At 52.7% G+C, this 20,242-nt stretch overlaps 2 protein-coding genes across 5 annotated transcripts; one reads left to right on the top strand and one right to left on the bottom strand.

Moving 5' to 3' along the window:
- The first annotated feature begins 4,554 nt into the window (after nt 1–4,554).
- ZNF414 (zinc finger protein 414) lies at nt 4,555–12,092 on the top strand. The gene is given in 10 exon segments (XM_020978169.2): nt 4,555–4,917; nt 4,919–4,975; nt 7,461–7,599; nt 7,738–7,833; nt 9,968–10,075; nt 10,422–10,527; nt 10,747–11,210; nt 11,378–11,428; nt 11,694–11,831; nt 11,834–12,092. Coding segments are annotated over 10 exon segments (1,689 nt in total). The 3' UTR covers nt 12,001–12,092.
- Nucleotides 12,093–12,495: 403 nt separating this feature from the next.
- Nucleotides 12,496–17,491, bottom strand: LOC110202124 (acidic leucine-rich nuclear phosphoprotein 32 family member B-like). Of its 4 annotated transcripts, none has more exons than XM_078154211.1 (7): nt 17,402–17,491; nt 14,996–15,145; nt 14,714–14,836; nt 14,155–14,356; nt 13,754–13,920; nt 13,352–13,409; nt 12,496–12,935 (listed from the first exon to the last, which is right to left on the bottom strand). In XM_078154211.1, exons 1-7 carry the CDS (start codon nt 17,474–17,476, stop codon nt 12,859–12,861), a joined length of 852 nt encoding a protein of 283 aa, XP_078010337.1. In that variant the 5' UTR covers nt 17,477–17,491; the 3' UTR covers nt 12,496–12,858. The 4 variants fall into 4 exon arrangements, with proteins under 4 accessions (XP_078010337.1, XP_078010338.1, XP_078010341.1 ...); XM_078154212.1 differs by having other exon boundaries at nt 13,754–13,914; XM_078154215.1 differs by lacking the exon at nt 17,402–17,491 and adding an exon at nt 16,779–16,983 and having other exon boundaries at nt 13,754–13,914.
- Nucleotides 17,492–20,242: the final 2,751 nt, after the last annotated feature.

Below are 20,242 nucleotides of genomic sequence, written 5' to 3'. Positions count from 1 at the left end.
TTTCTCAGTTTAGTCACCTGTGCTCAAAGAAAGAAAAATAGCAGAAGAGGCAGCCAAGGACTTTGGATTCAATCGTTTTATCTCAGAGTTATCTAGGCAAATAAACTATAGACTGAAATGTGTGCAACCAAGATAGCTGCTGTTGGGAGTGGGGGTGGGGCTGGGAGTGGACGGAGACTTTCCTCTCTGTCCGATCCACTGAAAGTCCAAAAGAGAGTTGGCAGAGCCCCAAGAAATGACTAAGGGGAGAGAGATGAAGCTCAAAAACAAAATCAGATCTTGTTTCTCCTTTCAAGCCTGATTTTTTTTTGGGGGGGGGGTCATCCCTATGGAATAGCCAATCATTTTCGACACAGGCCCACCCTTTTTACATTCTGTTGAGGGGATACAAAAGGCACTCATGTGAATAGAAAACACAAAAGTAAGTACATAGTAATTTGAAGAGCAGAACACCAACAATTTGTGGGATCAGCAAAAATCTCCAGTAGGAGGCTGCACTTGAGCTCAGTCAAAGGAAGCTAGGGATTCCAAGAGGCAGAGCTGAGGAGGGAGAGCATTCCAGGCATGGGTGATGGGGGAGACTGATAGGGCAGCCTGGGCAAAAACACCGAGGCCAGATGCAGTATGTCATGTCATGTAGACGAGGAACCAGTTTGGCTGGAACACAGGGTGAGGAGTAACACGAAACAGGTCTGGAAGGACGGATTGTAGCCAGATTGTGAAAAGCTTTAACTATCAGAGGAGTTTTGTATTTGACCCTAGAGGCCGTGGGCAGCTGCTTCTTGAGCAGGGAGGTGACAAGATCAGACTTGTGCTTTGGGAGTCATCTCCTTCCAGAAGATAATTGAAGCTAAGAACCAACAAGATAACCAAGGGAGAGGTTGCCGAGAGAAGGAGGAGCCCCAGAGAGCCTTTCAGGGATGCCCCGGAGTAGAGGGCAGGAGATGATCACAAACCGGAACCCACATGGGAGACCAAAAAGAGGGAGGACAAAGAGAAAGTCACCCAAGTTCCCAACCCAGAGTCCTCCTGGTCTCTTCTTTCTCCTTTACCCTAACCCCCCACCTGTAATCATTTACGCAGCCTAACATAGTGTATTTCCATGACACATCAGTCCCATCTGGCTCCTTCTCCCCATTCAAACAGCTACCAACCTAGCCCTGTCCCTTCCTTATCACTTCTTGGCAGGACTACCTCAATACACTCCTATAGTGTCTTAATTCTTCTACCCTCCTCACCCCCACCAGCTCTTCACACAAGGCCTAAATAAACCCTGGGTCTAGCCATGTCACACCCTTCTCAAAAAGCTGTAGCTCCCTATTGTTGATAAAATAAAAACTCCTCAATTTGGCATTTAAGGAATTCCACATCTGGCTTTAGCTTAACCTTGTATTTTGTATATTACTCTCCTTTATACATTCGACATTCTAGCCAACAAACAATGAAGAGGTCTAGGACTTTTGGGGTGCTGCTGGGGGATACCCCAAGATCGTGGTACTGGGCCCTGCCTGAATGAATTCAACTCAAATCTTCTTCAAGCCAGAGGAAAAGTTTATTAGTGATAAATCTCATAGGTCAAGTGATGCCCCTAAGGAAGAGCAGGTATGAGAAAAGCTCAGCCTTTGGGGCATGAGAGATTTTCAGCATCTGAATGGGGGCCAGGGTGGATCTTAAATACAATAAAATCACTTTGGGTGACCAGAGGAGGGGGCTGGGAAAAGGGTCTAGGTAAGGATTCTAATTGGGGAGGTCTGAATAAACAATGGGAATAGCCAATGTGGGGAACCGGGAAGGCCTTTGTCAAAGGGAGATAAGGGGAGTCAATAAGGAACCTGAAAGTTTAAGTGTTTTATGGGGCCTGTAATGGAGGGAGCTGGAAGGTATCTTAAAGGTGTAGGCTAAGGCTTCCAAAGGGAGATAAGGAGCTGGGGTCTGTAGACAAGTGAGAGCCAGATTCCCTTTGGGATAAAGGTGTGTGTGGGGGGGGGAGATCTCTGAGCTCACCCCATCAACAATAATTATGGCTAGCATTTATATAGCACCTTAAAGTTTGCTAAGCACTCTACAAATATCTCATTGTATCCTCACGACTATCTTGGGAGGTAGGTACTACTATTATTGTCCCCAATTTACAGATAAGGAAACTGAGGCAGACAGAGGGTAAGTGACTTGCCTAGGATCACACAGCTGGTAACTGTTTTGAGATCAGTTTCAAATGCAGGTCTTCCTGACTCCAAGTCTAGCATGACTTGCCACCTATCTAGACTCCTAGTTTTCCCTGAACTCAATATAACCTCCTCTCCTTCCATACACTGGCACGGGGCTGTCCCTCCCCAACGCCTGAAATATATTCCATTCTCATTTTTGCCCTTTGAAATCCATCTCTTGCTTCTAGATGTAGCTCAGGTGCCTATTTTTCTATGAATCCTTACCTGATTCTCCCAGCTAATCGGTTCTTTCCCTCCTGAAAATTTCCTATGGTACTTTGAACTCTCTTTCCTATCCCCCCATCACTCCTTACCCTATATTATTCTCATTTGTATGAATAATGTCCGCCCTCCCGAGATCCTATTCACAAACCCTCAAACATAATGAGAAGCATAGCCTGATCCCATTATTTAAACTCAGCAGTGGAAAATCCAGCTGTGAAGAGGATTAGGGTGCTGGATCAATCAGTATCTCAAAGGAAAGAAGAAGGTGGGGTCACATACAATGGCGTTCAGTTGAGCTAGGGGCAGCATCCCTGGCTTTTTCAAACTAGAGGATTCACCGGAGACACTGAGAATTGCTGGGTCTTCCAAGGTGTCTGAAGTTGTTTGCCTGGGACTTTTCACAAGGGACATCAGTCTTCCTCTCTCCCTCCAGACCACGAACAATGTCGGCTGTGAGCACACCAAACCGTTCTTCTCTTCAAGAGGCACCTGGCTTACATTGGATCCTGAGGGATATCACCACCAGATGCCTCAGTGAAAGGAAGGACAAGGTACTGCCACAAGCTTGGGACCTGCAGTGAAAAGAGCTGGAATGGAGGCCAAGCTCTGCCATTTAATAATCCCAGAACTCCCAGAGTCTCAGTCCTTGTCTGTAAAACTGACTTTTGACCTGTTCCCCCAAACTAGGTTTGCCACCTCCCACCTGACTTGGAACCTACCGTCCCCTTTCAGCTTGGAAGGCCTAAATTTCCTTCAAGCCTTACCTGTCATATGTTCCCTTAAGTCATCCCCCTTCCCACTGAAAGGGTAAGAGCACTTTCTCCCTCTTGAAATTACTTTCTTTTTATTCATCATTGTCAAAGTTATATCCTTATATAGAGTGTCAGTTTCTTGAGCAAATTAGCAACTATTTGATTTTGGTCTGGAAGGGGTTCAGGCAATACAAAGTGTCTTGCACTGAAAGGGGTTCAGGTGAAAGATACAAAGACGAAAAGCAAATAGTATTTAATGTGATTATTGAAATGAATGGAAGAAGTTTAAGCTATCGAAGTGAGTTACTGTTATTATATTAACTGTTGCCTGACAGACTCAATAGATAGATAAATGAATCAAGAAAAAAGCATTTGTTAAACTGCTTACTGCATTTCAAACACAGTGCTAAACTCAGGGAATACAAAAGTCAGAGAGTTCTGACCTCAAGGAGTTTATAAGAGGTGTGGATAGAGTGCTGAGCCTAGAGGCAAGGACCTGAGTTTAAATCCAGTCTCAGACACTTACTAGGTGGGCAAATCACTCACCCCTTTGCCTCAGTTCCCCCATCTGTCAAATGAGCTGGAGAAGGAAATGGCAAACCAGCCCAGTATCTTTGCTGAGAAAACCTTACATGGGGTCATGGAGAGTCGGACACAACTGAAATGACCACCACTAACAACAGATATAGGGAAGTGCTAGCCAGGAAAGGTCTTTAAGTTCTGGTGAGTAGAAGTACGATTCCTGTATTGATAGGCCTTGGGGCAGCTAGGTGGTGAAGTGGATAGAACACCGTTTCTGAAGTCGGAGGACCTGAGTTCAAATGTGACCTCAGACCAAACACTTGACACTTACCAGCTGTGTGACCCTGGGCAAGTCACTTAACCCCAATTCCCTAAAAAAAAAATTGATAGGCCCGTCTTGAAAAATGCCATGACTTCATTCCACTTTTCCGAGCAAAAGGTGGAAGTAGTAATAATGTTAGCATGTATATACTGCTTTAAAATTTGCAAAGGGTCCTACAGTATGTTGATTTGAGCCTCACAACCGGAAGTAGGTGGTAATTATTATCTCCATTTTACAGCTGGGGAAACTGAGTCGGGCAGAGGTGAAGTGACTTTACCCAGAGAGTGTGGGAGGCCGAATTTGAACTTTGGCTTTCCTGACTTCAGGCCCGGTGCTCTACTTCCATCATTTTATAAATGAGGAAACTGTGCTTGGGAGATGGCAGAGGGAAGGGGATGCCAAAGATCGGAGGGGAGACAGCAGGACACCCGTCAGTCACACTGCCTGGCTGCTTTTTTTCCCCCTCAAGTGTTGGTTTTATAAACTCAGACCTCAGTTTTCCCTTTTTAAACGGGGGCGGGGGTAGATGCTCGGTTTAGCACCTCCCGCAGCGATAGGGCGTGGCCTAGGCTGGGGCGGAGCTACCCTGGGGACTCGGCGGAACCAGGACAAGACGGCGCACCCGTCCCCACGCCACGCCACGCCACGCCAGACCGTGCGTGCGCCGGAGAAACCCGACAGCGCTTCCCTGTCTCAGGGCGCATGCGTCCCCGGCCGGCCCTCAGACCCCGCCTCCATTCTCACCCCCACAAGCCCCGCCCCTCCCACTCCGCGGGGCTCGGCGGCCCAGCCCTCTCCCCCATTCCAGGCCCCGCGCGGCCGCGCCTGCTCTCGCGAGAGCCGAGCCTTGGCACAAGATGGCGGCGACGTGAGCGTGTCCCCGCAGCGGGGGGGAGCTGCAGCGAGAGCCGCAGAACAAAGGCAGCGCGCGGACACGGGGAGGGATGGTGAGCGCGCGCTGGGGCCGGGGCCGGGCTGGGGCCAAGAGAGAAGGAGGGGATGGAGAAGAGCCGTCGCGGAGGGAAGGGGGGGATGAGGGGGCGGGGCGCGGAACTGACAGACTGACTGACAGCTGGGGAAACAAGGACGGAGTCACGCCTCCGCCTGCGTTCTTAGCTCCGCCCCTGTTCCAGGCCCTGTCCTATCACGTTCCAAATCCCGCCTCTGTTCTGTGTCCTGCCCCGTAGAGACCCGCCTCCTGTGCTTGGTCCCGCCTCCGTTCTGGGCCTCGCCCTTGCAAACATAAGGGTTCTATTCTGTGCCTCCTTTCCCCGCCTTAGCCAGAGCCCTGGGCCGCGCCTCCCAGGAAGTCTTGTCAATATCCTGGGCCCCGCCCCCCGGGTCTTGTCGAAGGCCTAAGCTCCGCCCCCACTCCGTCACTATCTTGAGTTCCACCTCCAGGGATTGTGTCAATATCATGGACCCCGCCCCCTCCGTGTTCCAAATTCCACCTCTGTTGGAGGCCTCATTCCAGAGCCTGCCTGTTTTAGGTCCCCCCGCCCATGCAGATTCTACTTTTTTCCATATGTTGTGGAAACTCCCATTTCTTTCTAGATCTCAACTCTATAAACACTTTATCCCTTTTCTTGGCCCCTCCACTATAGGCTCTCCCCTTCTGTGCTAGGTTCCTCCCCACTATAGTCCCACCCAGCCCTTAGGGGCCCCGGCCCATTCCAAAATGGTAGCATAGTGGAAAGAGCACTGGTTCTGGAGTCAGAAAGTAGATTCAGACCCTGCCTTTGACAACAGCTGTGTGACCTCAGGCAGGTCATTTAGGTCCACTCCCTTGGGCCTCCTGTTGAGGCCTCTTCCAGCCCTATATTTTATTCTTCTATGCTTCAGAACGGTGCCCTCTACCCATTCTAGGCTGTGCATTGTTCCAGTCTTTGTCCATCACCTAGAATCTTCCCCAGCCAACTCCCCCCTCCCCCATATTCTTCTTATCTCTCATAAGGTCCAGGATTTCCACATGCCCAGTCCATCTATCCCAACTTTTCTAGAAATAGGCCACAATCCAGGCTTGGTCCTTACCTCCAACCCTGACTCTATTTCTAAGGTTTAGAGCTTGAAGGGAAGGGAAATAAAAGGAATAAGCATTTATTAAGTACCAAACTCAAATAGAAATGGACTCCTTTAGGTAGCATGTTGACTTAGAAATAACATTATGTTGTATCTTTATTTTGTGAAACCTTTTCCAATTACACTGTAACCTGGTTTAGGCTGCACTCAGGAGTTTTGCAGGCAGCTAGCTCCAATTTTGACAACTCTGCCATAAGGGACTTCAGAGTTTGGAAACAGTGTCACATTTAGAATCAGAGAACTTGGGTTTGACACTCAGCTCCGCCACCACCCAGTTGTGTGACAGTGTTGATTTACCCTCTCTGCCCCTTGTTTCCACCTCTGAAAAATGAAGGGGTTGGACTATATGACCTTTTCATCTTTAAATCTCTCATCCAGTCTGATCCAACCCCTCCTTCCATTTATAAAGATGATGAAACTGATGGCCAGAGAGGTTTGGTGACATAGCCCTGGTCATACAGGTAGTAAACAAAACCAGTTTGAACTCGGGTCCTCTGACATCAAATCCCAGCATGTTTCCACAATGGTAGTCTCCCTTTTCTTGCCTTACTCCAGCCTTTCCCTCACATTCCCCACCCTCACCTCCTGCACTGCCACTTCCCAATCCCAAATCTCTTGGATCCCGGTCATTTATTTAGGCACTACCTCCAACAACCCCATCCATGGCAGTCATGGAATATCTTCAGCTCACACTGAGCCTATTGTCCTTCCAAGACTACCTCCCTCTTCCTATTCTTTTCTCCCTTCAGACCTCCCAACTTAATCCTCCTGCCAGGCACTGGGGCACAGCCCTTGCTTTTTGTCCTCTCAGTCCACTCCTGGAAGAAGGAGATTGGGGCCCACCTTGGCCTAGAGGGGTGCACAGTGACAGCAGGGGTTTCCTGGCAGGTTTTACCCACCAGGGGTGGTTAGATTCCAAGTCAAGCTAGCCCATGTTCTAACTCTAGTTCTAGCCTGACTTACTGAGAGATTTTGAACAAGCTCCATTTTTACAGTGTTCCCCTACTGTCAAGTAAGGTATTGGATTTGATGGTCCCCAAATTTCTCATCTGTGCTGTTTTATGACTCTCAACCAGCTATTCCCTTGCTGACATTATGGGTAGTTCTGGGCCCAGTCATGGGCTTGGAGAAGGTGAAAGGAGCCTGAGGCAAGTGAAGGAATGGGAGAGCATTAGGGGACTTCTGAACCAGAGACCTCTTCTCAGTGCCATCCCCCTCCACTGGGTTGACCCAGGGACAAGAGAAGACTTGCAGAAGGGATGGAGGGAAGCAGAAGCATGGGGTGGGGGACGGGTTAAGTAAGAGGAGGAAGTTCAAGGACTGACCCTCCCATATCTGGTTCATTGTCATCAGGAGGAGAGTTCTGGGATGGGGACTGGGGTCCAGGCATGTCCTGCACCATTGCCCTACTCAGACATCTATGGCAGCCCCAGTCAGAGCCCAGCAGCCAAACCAGAGAAAGAGCAGCTGTCTCCGGCCTTCTCAGCAGAGGGTGAGTAGGGGAAGGATCATGGATTGGCACTTAGGAAAGGGGTTTTCTTCTCAATCTTCAGGCCCAGGGGCCTCCTGGGGAAGGACTTTTGGTTTGCTGGGGCAAGGGCTGGGTAAGTAACCTGTCTCTACTCTGCAGACTGCAAGTACTCTGGCAGAACCAGCACAGGAGGGGGTGTCAACAGCAGCCCCAGTGATGAGCCACGCCTTCCAAAGCGCCGGCCCCCCTCTTCTGGTGAGGAACTACAGATAGTTGGGCACAGGGACCAAGGGAAAGGGGCATTGGCACACATGGAGGCTTGAAAGCAGATGAGGTGAGAGAACACATGCCATAGCCTGGTAAAAGATGATGCATCCACTTGGGCTTCTGCTTCCCACCCCACCCCCATTCTCCTGACTCTTCTCCCTCTGGTTGCCGATGCCTTCCTCATCACCAACTCCATCGTCCTTTTCTCAAGCCTTATTCTCTTTGATTTATCTGCAGCCAGGCTTTGGGGCACAGCTATTGACTACATCCTCACCTTTCAGATACTCTCCCCTGCCTGTTTTGGTGACCTTTGCTGGCCCCTGGTTCTTGGAGACATGGAGATACCTGGCATAGATAGAATGATCAGAGCCCAAGGGAAGCTCGATCCATATCTCCTCCAGGAGCTCTGTGCATTTGAGGTCTATGACCCTGGGTTCCTGTCTCGGCTGTGTGACCTTATGTCAATCACATTCACTTCTCTGAGTCTTGGACTAGATGGCCTTCTTAGCTCCCTTCTAACTCCAAATCCCAGAATCCCTTTGGATATTCCTTCCTCTGGCACCTCAGACTCACTGTGTCCAAGACTGGACTTTTGTTCGTTCCCCCCCCAAGCTGTTCATCATTCTGTTATCTGTTGGCAGCATCCCTGTCCTTCCTGGCCTGAGATCTCTGATTATCTCCAATTCCTTCTGTTCTCCCACTTATGGACCTCTTGCAAATGGCCCTTCCTTTCCATTCCTACTGCTTCCCCCTTAAGAAAAAGCCCTTGTTATCTCTCGCCAGGAGCATCCTAAATTGTCTTTCTGCCTTCAGTGACTAGAGCTCCTGCTAAAGAGCTGTCTGGGAGAGTGGAGACGTTAGTCTTTCTAAAGCCCAGCCCTGGTCCTAGAATACTGGGATCTCAGAGCCAGCAGCCTCAGAAGGCATTCAGTCCAGTTCCCACAACCAGGCCGAGAGTCTCATCACCAGCTTTTCTGACAAACAAGTAAAGTCCAGCTCTGCTTGGATGCTTGCAGCCTGGTCTAATGAGCTCTGGCTTAGGGGAGAGCCTGGAAGTTTGGGTTCTAGTCTCAGGCCTGCCACTTTCATGACATGTATACCTTGGACAAGTGACTTGCCTCTCTGAGCCTCAGTTTCCTTTTTCAGTGGAACATGAGTTGTAGGGAGGGACACTAGAAAATGATTTCTTTTTAAGGTCACATCCGATTCTGATGTAAAAGTTCTGTTTCCAGTAATAAGGCACTCTCTCTCAAGGCAGCCCATCATGGGACACCTCCAGTTATCAATAAGCCATAAATTCTACTTTCTTAAAACATCCCGCTGGTTCTCGTCCTTCCTTCTGGGACAAAGAATGAGTCTCCTGCCTTCCTCACGATGGCCCTTCAGACACTTTGAAGGCAGTCATCATGTACTGCCTAAACTTTCTCTTCTCCAGGTTAAACACCCCCAGTTTCTTCAACTGATCCTCCCATGACATCATTTGAAGACCTTCCTTCTATTCCAGCCAGTCTCCTGTCCCATCACCCTTCAGTAAAATCTAAACTTCTCTAGCCAGAGTAGACCTGTCCAACTCCTACTCGTCCTTCAAGGCTCTTTGAGACAGCTTTCGTGCCCTCCTGATCCTGATCCTCCCTGCTCCTGTGGGCCTTCTGGCCCTTGCTTTTGCTTCTCAGTGGTCCTTAGTACATTCTGCCTGCTATCTGGCTATTGTCAATAGATTCCTGTGTGTCCTTCTCCCCACCCTTGCAAATGAAGAGAGATAGTACTGTTCGCAAAGGTCCCGGGTTCAAATCAGGGTTCTGCCATCTATCATGACCTTGTGTGGTCATTCTACCTGTATTGCCCCGTGGCTGTTGAGGCTACGTGCTGTGGACGTGAGCCATCCCTTTTATGGTTATTTGGCTCTGAACTCCTTAAGGACTGGCTCCAGATCAGGGTTAGTTGTATTTCATCTTCTAGGCCCAGGCCTCCCCCCTCCCCTCCAGGTAGCCCAGGACTTGGCACACAGTAGGTGCTCAGGCCTTAGATGAATGGTGGACTGTAGGCGGCAGGATTCAGGTTGATGTGTGGCTGAAGAGGGGGAACATGACCAGGGTCCGGGGATCCTTTGTGTCTGTCCTAGGGAGACAGTTCCCTTGCTCCAGCTACGGTTGCCGCCTGGCCTTCCCCAGCCCCCGGGAACTTGCTCAGCACCTGCACAGTCACTTGCAACCCACACAGTCCATGGAAGGTAAGCATGGGGATGGGGGAGAATAGGATGGTACTTCCTTCCCAGAATCCTCTCTGCCAGAGGACCACTCCTTTGCCCTGACATGGCAGCCCTATCTACTGGCACTCCTGGTCTTGGCTCCCAGTGGGAACGGTTCAGAAGCCTACCTACCTGGAGAGCCATGAGCAAGAAGACAGAATGCTGGATTTGGAGTCAGGGGATCTGGATTCAAGTCCTGGCTCCATAACTTGGGCAAGAGCCCCTAAAGCTCTTGGGAAGTGGCCCTGCCACTTGCACCGCTTGGATCTTGGAACCGTTGTGTGCTAACCCCAGGAGCATCACTGCCTCTGGTCATAATCCTCTGCAGGCAAACTGTTTCACTGCTCAACCCCAGGCTGTACAGAGACCTTCCCCAGCATGCAGGAGCTGATGGCCCACACTAAGCTGCACTACAAGCCCAGCAGATACTTCAAGTGAGGCCCTTCCCCTTCCCTGTCCTTCTCCCCTCCACCCACTGGGTCTTCTCTTGGGTCCTCTCTTGGGTCTCTGTGATGACTTGACTCCTCATCTACTCACTGCTCACTCCCAACCCCCCCTTGCCACTCTGTACACCGTCAGCTCACCTGGCCTCATCCTTGCTGTCATCGGGCCTGCTCACCCCTCAGTCCAGCCTCTGTCTCCCCTCACCCCAGGTGTGAAAACTGCCTTCTCCGCTTCCGGACTCACCGCTCCCTCTTCAAGCACCTACACGTCTGCTCCGACCAGTCCCACAGCCCGGCCCCACCCCCAGCCCCACTGCCCCCAGCTCTGGAGAAGGAGCTGCCTGATGCTCAGAGACCAGCTGGCCCCAGCCCCGACAAGGCCCCGCTGCTCACGCCGCTGACCCTGCCCCCGGATCCTCGTCCTAGGGCCCCTTTCCCGCTGCTGGAGGCCTCGCTTTATGGCTCTGCTGCACTACCCTCATACTCCAGCCAAGCCTCAGGCCCTGTACCTGCACCCTTCCTACCCTACCTGGGTCCCTCTCCCTATGGGCTGGCCCCTGGCTCTGGTCCCCAGCGCCTCCGTCCCTTCCTGCCGGCCCAGGCCCAGAGTCTCCCTAGCTCTGGTCCTGGCTCCAGCTCCAACACTAATACAGCTGTCTGGAAAAAAAATCCGGGTGAGCAGACATTGCCCAGACCCAGCCCTCATATGGGATATAAGCAGGGGTTCCTCAGTGTCACTGCCATGTGTTCTCCCCAAGTAAGGACCGGGAGAGGGAGAAGCAGGTAGCAGGTAAGGCTGCAGCGTTCCCTCCCCTGATCCCTTCTTTCTCTCCTTCCACAGGTTCCAGCGGTAGCCCACGGAGGCTGCCTGGGAGCTCTGAGGGCCCTACAGGTCAGTGGCATCCCTGGGGCGTTGGGTGGGGGAAGGAATGACAGAATCAGACCCTTTAAAATGGGAAGGGGACAGAGATCAGGAACTCGAGGCCCGCCACTGTACAGACTCAGAGAAAGACTCCAAATTGCTCAACTTTCTTCAGGAGGAAAGTGACCCAGGTTACTTAAAACTTACCCAGATGCAGTGTTAAGATTGTGCAGGCCCCCTCCTGTCAGGAGGTCCCAGGAGCGCACCCTGAAGGCTTCTCTCCTGGCTGTACCAGGTCATTCTTCTACCAGCCGAATTGTGTGGGAGCACACCAGGGGCCGCTACACCTGCATGCAGTGCCCCTTCTCCACGGCTTCCAGACCCGCCATGACCCTTCATTTGGAGGACCATCGAAAGACTCCACCCCCAGCCCCCCCCCACAGCCCCCATCACCCTCCACTCCCCCTCAACTGGAGGCGCAAGGGAGCACAGTCTGGTCACTGGAGCCCACTCCTGGATCATCAAGTGGTCCTCCTTCCCTCACGACTCAGTCACCCAGGGCCCAGGGCCCCCCAGCCTCAGGGGATGACTGGGATTTCTGAGGCTGGGAAACCCAACTCTCCTGCCTCTCGCAGTAGTGTGAGGCCACCCGGTGATGTGGAGTCACTCCCTCTTAGGCAGACTTTGCAGGTGGCCTGACTTACTCCCCCTTCCACAATGGCTACAGAGATGGACCACTCTTTCTACTCTCCACTGTAGGCCCTGGTGACTGCAGGGGGTGGAGAGGTAGAAGACTATTTTTATAATTAACTTAATGTTGCTTTGGAACTCTGTGGGTCATCGGGTCCAGTTGTCCTGGCTTGGCCCAGGATCAGCTGGGGGTGGAGATAATAAAACAGTTGTATAGGAGTTGTCTCTTTCAGAATATGGGGCTTCAAGAATCGTTGGGTGGGGCCCAGGGGTCCAGTCTGTTTCAAACAAGCCCCTCCACAGGGCCCAGTTCCTAGACTGACTGACCAAGTTGGACTCTTCCCTAGAATGAATAATTCAGGACATTCCCTGCTCCCCCCCCCCTTCATTATTTGTCCTAGACAAGATAAAAAAATTCCAGTTTTTATTTATTTAAAAAGACCAATAAGAGGGAAGAGGGAGGGGGCTGCAAGGTTTATCCTGAGAAAGTGCCAGAGCCCCTGCCCCTTCAGGGCCCAGGCAGGGCATGGGACATATTTTTCTTGGAAACAGAGATTTAGAAAGAATTCCAACAAATTGTTGCACAAACACCCCTGAAAACGGAGAAAACCTTTGGTCACCGAATCCCCTGGCCAAGCAGTGCCTGTGGAGCCCCTTCTGGAAAAGAACAGACCCCAGAGCCAGCAGTGCCCAGGGCTGGGGGGCAAAGGGCAAGGGCAAGCTGGCAGAGTCCATCCTCAAGCCGCTGCTGCTCACTGACCGCAGGGCGTTCAGTCCTCCTCATCCTCCTCGCTGTCGTCCCCCTCATCATCTGCAGCTCGTTTCCTTTTCTCTCCGTGCTGGGGCTCTGAAGACAGGGAGGCAAGCCAGTGTCAGAGGAAGAAGGAACAGAGCGCAGGGCAGCAGAGAAGAAGGACCCCAGCTCTGGCTAGTTAGGGGTATCAGGAATTCAGAGGCACCCTCTCACCCAAGGCCTCTAGAATACAGAGTTAGTTCACCAGAGCTGGGGGTGGAGCAAAAACAAAGCAGGAAGGGCCTGGCCTGGCTCAGAGAAGGAGCAAGTGCAGGGGGTGGGGCTGAGCCCAGAGCCTGCCCCACCCCGGTCTACTGGAATTCTTAGATCCCTCCCAGGAATCAAGCCTAGGGCAACTTGGGGGGGGGGGGCAAGACAACAATGCCACTCCTAGGCCCCTTAACCCATCCCCTACTAGAGGCACCTCTAGGATGGAGCCTAGAATCAGGTTCCAAGCAGTCAAGACTCACCTTCTCCGTCTTCCTCTTCATCCTCCTCTCCATCATCATCTTCATCCTCATCATCATCCTGAAGGATTGGGGGAGAAGACAGGGCAGAGTGAATTCTACAACGTCGGTGCTTGAGGGGGCAGGAGCTAGTCTGACCCCCTTAGTTATAGATGAAGAAATCAAAGCCGAGAGAGGGTTAAACAGAATTCAAATCCAAGTCTTCAGGTTTCTCCCCTACCCCATGAGGAATCCCCCTGGACTGTAGGGAGATCTACCGGAATGAGCCCTGGATTTGGAAAGGTCTTTGACCAAACCCCAGATCCGGTATGTGGTCCTCTTCTGTGACTGCATCTCTGATGGAGGGAGGCACCCGGCCTTTGCTTTGATCCAACCCTTCCCAGGGAAGGCCAACATGGTCCTCACCTCATCCTCTACCCCATCTTCTTCTTCCTCCTCCTCCTCCTCCTCTTCCTCCTCCTCATCTTCTTCTCCATCAACATCTTCATCATCCTCATCCTCATCGTCATCAATTACATCCTCATCAAGCTCTTCCTCTTCCTCTTCCTCCTCCTCCTCCTCTTCACCTATCACTGACAACAGAGAGTTCATGACCAAATAACCTGGGCTCCCTGGCCCAAACGGGCATGGATGCCTTCCTAGGTGAACTTGGCCAAAGGCTGTGCAGTGGGGAGGTTCATCCTCACTCACCTGACAGCAAAGACCAAACTAGTGATTAGGGAAGGGGACTGGGGGCTTCTGAAGTGGAAGGAGGTAGGTAGGGAAGCTCATCTAAACCTAGAAGGGCCCCCTGGACAAATCCTCACCTTCCCCATTTTCCCCGCAAACACTCTCCAGGCCCTCCCTCTCAGCCTCAGGGTCAGAGTCCGGAGCTTCCTTGTCATCAGCATCGTAGCCATCGAGGTAGGTGAGCTGGGGCAAGAGGGCAAACACACTCTCCCGATAGCTCATCAGCATGGTCACATCACATTTGAAAAGGTCTAGGCTCTTGAGGTTCGGCAGCTTCTTCTACAAGAAGCAAGGAGGACAGCTAGAAGCCCAGGCCTTGATCCCATCCCACCCCAGCCCCAGCCAAGGGTGCCCCAGGAGTCTGGAACATTCCAAGATAACTTTGCTAGCTCTGCAAGGCAGGCAAAAAGATCCTCTATGGGACTTGGGGAAGCCAGGGAAGGTCTCCTCAGGCTCGGGCCGCAGAATGGGTCAAGGGCAAGTTTCTATTTGCCTTTTGGTGAAAAATGATTTAGCACCTGCTCGGTACGAAAAAAGACAATGCTTAAGCAACCCTGGGGAAGTACGAACTGGGGCAAGCCCCAATCCTTGCCCTCAGCCAACAGTCTAATGGGGTTCGAGTCCAGGCAGCCTCACCAGGGGCTCCAGCGTGTTGATGTCCTTGATTTTGTTCCCACTCAGATTTAACTGGACCAGGCTGGGGGTTCGTTCGGCCAGGACCTCCAGGCCTCCAGAGAGGTGGTTATCGCTGAGCTCCAACTGTGGGGCCCAGACAGAACAGGGTGCGGACAGTCAGGGACTCAGACCTTCCATCTCCTCTGGGGAGGGGGGCACCTGCCTCCTACCACCCCCACCTCATGCTTAGGGTTTCCCAATCCCTGGCATCTCCACCCCGCAATGTCTCTTCCCCCGTGCCACCTTTCGTAGTCGGGGAAGCTTGGGTAGGTTGGCCAAAGACACGAGATTGATGTCGACCATGCTGAGAAACTCAAGGTTTTCAAATTCTGAAGACAGGCCCCCAATCTTGCCATCATCTGAGAAGCAGTTATCCAAGACTAAATCCTTCACCTGGGGATGAGGAACAAGGCCTCAGTCACCTCCAAAATTTTAAGCCTCCATTCCAACCAGGATCCCTCTCTGCCAGGACGGTCTGGGCCTCAGACGGTCCAAGCCCAACCTCCAGGGTGTCCCCCACAAAGTCCAGACTCAGGGAAGTCCACAAGCCTGTTCCTGCCCAACTAGGAACATCCATGTCAGTGCTTGAGGGGCCAGGAGCTAGCCTGACCCCCTTATTTATAGATGAGGAAATCAAAGCCAAGAGAGTGGTAAAGACTTGCCCATGGTCACAAAGGAAGAGGCAGAAACAGAATTCCAGCATCAACTCTAAACAAGCATAAATGGCTTAACAGTCCCTCAATGATCCTCCAAACTCCTCAAGCCAGCCCAATTCTGGTCACCTCCCAAACCCCAGAACAGCCAAGAATGGCTCAGTCACTCCAGGCCCTGGCTCTAACCATCCTTCACTTAGGTCATTCTGGGCTCCTGTCCACACATCCTGGCTCAGCTTAGTCCCTAGGATTCCAGAGAAACCAGGCCCAGGAAGCCTCAGAGCTGGGCTCAGGTCTTCAGAAGGATAGAGACCCCAATTTTCCCTCCTCTAATGCCAAGCCCTGAGCCGCCGAAAGGCGTCCTGCGCCTCTTCAAGCTTTGGACCCCTGAACTTGGGACCACTTGTTCCTAAGACCCAAAGGCTCAGAATTTCACAGCTAAAAGACTGGGGGTGGGGGGTGGGGAGCTGGGGAAGACGGTAAGGTTTACTGAAGGTAAAACCGAGGATGGCCCCTTTCACAGTTCCTCTGAGCTAAGCCCCCGAGTCTTAACAAACTCCAGCAACCAGGAGGACCCTCCACCTTCCCCACCTACAAGCCAGGGCCCCACGTGTAGCCCTCTTCCGCTTAAATGCCTCCGTGCTGACTCCGGGAAGCTCCAGCCGGGGTCCTGCCGCCTGCTCCCCACAATCTGCCAGCCCCGATCTCCTAGAACCACCCAGGCCCCCAAAGACCAGTCCCTAAAGACTATGTCCCCGACTTTGGGTACCAACCCAAAGCCCCTTATTTCCAGACTTCCTAGCTTAGCGTGTGACTCGGGCCCTAAGCGCCAAAAGTCGAGATCTCCTAGCGCACGTTCGGACCCCGGGCCCCAGGCCTTCAACCCCAAAGCCCGGGGGTCTCCCCGAGCTTGTCCGCACCCCGGGCCTTCAACGCCCAAACCTACGATCTCCTAGCGCATATTTGCACCCCGGACACCGGCCCTGCCGGGCCCTCAACACCCAAGCCCGGGATCTCCGAGCGCACGTCCGGGCCGGCCGCCCTCCCAGGCCCCACACCCCGATCCTGCGCACGCAGAGCCCATGTCCCCGGCCTCCCGGGGCCCATGTGCCGGGCCTTGAAGGCCACGTCCCCGGGTCTCGGCGCCCGCACTCCCCGACCTCCGTCCCGGGCCTTGGGCGCCCCGGATGTCGGCGCCCGCGCCGCCGGCCTCCGTGCGGGGCCTTGAAGGCCACGTCTCCGGGTCTCGGCGACCCGGGCCCGGACTTGGGCCCCGAGCCGGCCCGCTCTCCCCGGCCCCGGACCCCGCGCGGCTGCCCACGTGCGGCGCCCCCAACCCCGGGCCCACGTGCTCCGGCCCGCGCGGGCCTCACCTCCCCCGGCTTCCTGTTCCGCAGCTCCAGCGTAACCCGCCTCTTGATGTCCATGGCCGCGCAGCCCGAGCCCAGCCCAGCCAGGGAGCCCCGAGAGCCCCGAGAGCCGCCGCCGCCGGGGAGACCGCCAGGAAGGCGCCAAAGGCACACAAAGGGGCGGGGGGAGGAGATCGCGCCCCCGAGGGCCTCGGAGCGCGTTCCCGGGCGGCCCAGACCGGCCCCAGCGCGCCCTCTGCTGGCCCCGGAGCGCCAAACCCCAACCCCCCCCCCCACGCGCGGCCCCGCCTCTCGCAGCGCGCGGTCCCGCTCCCGTAGCGCCCCCTGCTGGCCCAAGAGCACCTCCCCCCCCACCTCACCCCACCCCCTACCCCAACACACCACTGTGGGCTCCGCCTTTCGCAGCGCCAGAGCTGGCGGCCCGAGGATGACCCCACAGCGCCCTCTGCCGGTCTCACAGCATCAACCTCACCCCTACAAGGCAGCCCCACCTCTCCCAGCGCACGGCCCCGCCCCCAAGGCGCCCTCTGCAGTCCCGGAGCGTCGACATCCCCTCCCAGTGCGGGGCCTCGCCAATCCTTGAGCGCCTGTCCGCTACGAAGCCTCCTGCCGGCCGCGGAGCGTACCTCCGCTTTCAGTTGCGAGTGAGCCCAACGAGTCTGAGCTCCGAAAGCCTCCGCCTCCTTCTGAGCTGACCCCATACACCCCTGCTGGCCAGGAACGCAGCCCCTTTGTGACAGAGGCTGGCACGCCCCCTGCCGGTTCAGGAGCGTGGTCTCTCGTGCTCCAGACTGGTGCCCCAGCACGCCCCCTTCCGGCGGAGCCTGCCCCCCATCCCCAAGAGCTTCGTGCAGCCCTGCCCCGCCCAGCTTGTCCCCAAGGGGAACCCAACGGGGCTCCTGGCACAGAGACGGAGGAGGACAGTCTGCGGCTCCTCCCTGCGGTCGTGCCCTTTCCCCACCTCGTGACTCAAGTCTGAAACCTCCCGGGTTCGCCTGGGTCCGCGGTGCCCGGCAGCTCAGAGGCTGGCAAGAGAACTTGCATTTCTGGACTCAGGATAGGAACTGGATCAGACATTTCGTTGGTAGTGGGGACTCCCAGGTGAGGAAACTCCATCTACCAATGCAAGTCTGCACCCACTTTAAAATTAGTCTTAGAGTTTGGCCTAGAGCATTGTGTCCTTAAATGCCTTCCTCCATGGCACAACCAGTATGTAGGGAGGCAGGGCTTGAACCCGGGTCTTCCTAGTTTTTAGGCCAGCCATCTTCCACGTCTTCACCACCAGCCTTCCTCCCTCCCCCAGTACCCCTGTCTAGCTCCTCTTTATGCGTCTTTCCCTATTAGAATATAAACCCCTTGAGCGTGGGGGTCATCTTGGTTTCTTGTATTTGTATCTCTAGCACTGAGCAGTAGTGCCTGGCCCATAGTAGGTGCTTAATAAATGCTCTATCCATTGCTCTAGCTGTTTACCTACCTACCTATCCATTATGATGTGCTCTTCATCAGCTAGGTGGTCCAGTGGATAGATTGCCAGATTTGAAATCAGGAATACTCGAGTTCACATGCAGGGGAGACAATTTTTATCTAAGTGACCCTGGGCGAGTCACTTGAGATCTGTTTCCTCATCTGTAAAAATGGGGATGATAATAGCACCCAGGGTTGTTGTGAGGACCAAATTAAATAATATTTATAAAGCCAAATATAACATGTTAAGATTTACAAAGTTACCAGATTCCTGAAGGAAGCTATGGAAACTACCAGATAGAGGTTAGTGGCCTTCCTAGCTCCAAGACCACCAGGGGAACCACACTGCCTCTTCATGACCCTCTCCCTGACCAGGTACTCTCCGTTTTCTCTCCTCTTCTCCAGCAGGAGACTGGCCTAAGTTCCATGACTGACTTGTGGCCCCAGGTTTCTTAGTTGTTGGAGAAGCCCCTCTCATGGTCATTCATGGTCAGATAAAAGATCGATCGATAATCAGTCAATTAATGAGTATTTATGTAGCCTTTACTATGTGCCAAGCATCGTGCTGAGTGAGTTCTATGGAAACAATAACAAAGGTTTACATTCTATCAAAGGAGGCCACACACACCCATACACACAATAATCCAAGGTAATTTCCAGGGTAGGAATGAGGAGGCATAGGCAGCTTGAGGGCTCAGGAAAAGCCTTCGGTAGGAGATGGTGTCCCAGCTGAAAAAGAAAATTAGGGATTCTAAAAGGCAGACCCCGGAGCAAGGGAGACGTTCAGCGACTCACAACATTCTTGATCTTATTTTATTGATTATTTGCTAGCCATCATTAGTAAATTGATAATTAATTACCTAGAAAATTATGTCTTTCAGACTTTTCATTCATCACACTGTACCTCCATTACCTCAACTGTAAAATGAGGATTTTAACAGCATCCCCCTTGTAGGGAGGATCAAATAAGATCAGATTTGGAAAGCACTTTGTTTGTAACCCTTAAAAGCCATATTTCAAGGTACTTGCTGAGATGTTTGTGGCCAAAGATCCTTGAATCTCCCTAGGAAAATCTGGTCTCCAATGCTCCTGGACCCTGACAGTTTCCTTGGGAAGCCTCTGTAAAGTCAACAAGGCCTAGGGCTGAGAGTCAGAAACCTTGATTCTACTTCCAGCTCTGTCACACTGGGCAAATGCCTTCCCCTCTCTGGACCTGTTTCCCTAACCTCTCAGGTCTGACATTTTAAGGTTTTGGGATCCCATTGCCAGGAATCTTATATGTGGCTACTTTGAGGAGGGAGGATGGTCTCAATTAAGGAAGCTCCACTCAGTAATCGAACAGGCAGGGGCCACGGGATGCCCGATCCACAATCAAGCAATGAAGGGAGCCTTCTGTGGGTGATTTGCTCAGGGCTTCTTCTAGGACTGGATACTCAGTGACTCAAGGCTCCACTCCAGTGAGTGGAGAATCCAAGAAGTTTAGATTCAAAGGGTGGCACTTGAGGACCTAGAGGGCCACATGTGGCCTCAAGGCTGCAGGTTCCCCACCCCTGTGCTTAGTTCAAATGCAGCCTCAGACACTCACTAGCTATATGACCCTGGGCAAGTCACTTCACTTGTTTCCCTCTGTTTCCTCAACTGTAAAATGGGGATAATAACAGTACCTGCCTCCAAGATCAAATGAGATTATATTTATAAAATGCTTAGCACACTACTCCACACATAGTTGGTGCTATATAAATGCTTATTCCCTCCCACTTAGTCCCCACTGCAGAGAAGATTGTGGTGGTCACAACAGTGTCAACCAAGCCCCACCTCTTACACAAGATTTCTAATTCCCACCAATTGTTATTCTTATTTTGTGTATGCTCCCTGTGATGTATACTGGGCAAATCACTTAGCCCTAGGCAACAGCCTAAGACTGTAAACTGCTCAAGGGTCACAGATCTGTGTGGGTAGAGGGAGTTTTATTACCTGGGATTTCCTTCACTGATTAAGTCACA

Source organism: Phascolarctos cinereus, unplaced genomic scaffold (genome assembly GCF_003287225.1).
Source record: "Phascolarctos cinereus isolate Bilbo 61053 unplaced genomic scaffold, phaCin_HiC Scaffold_4;HRSCAF=312, whole genome shotgun sequence".
NCBI classification, from domain to species: Eukaryota; Metazoa; Chordata; class Mammalia; order Diprotodontia; family Phascolarctidae; genus Phascolarctos; species Phascolarctos cinereus.
The sequence above is the reverse complement of the archived record's forward strand: the minus strand, read 5'-3'. Positions and strand labels throughout refer to the sequence as shown.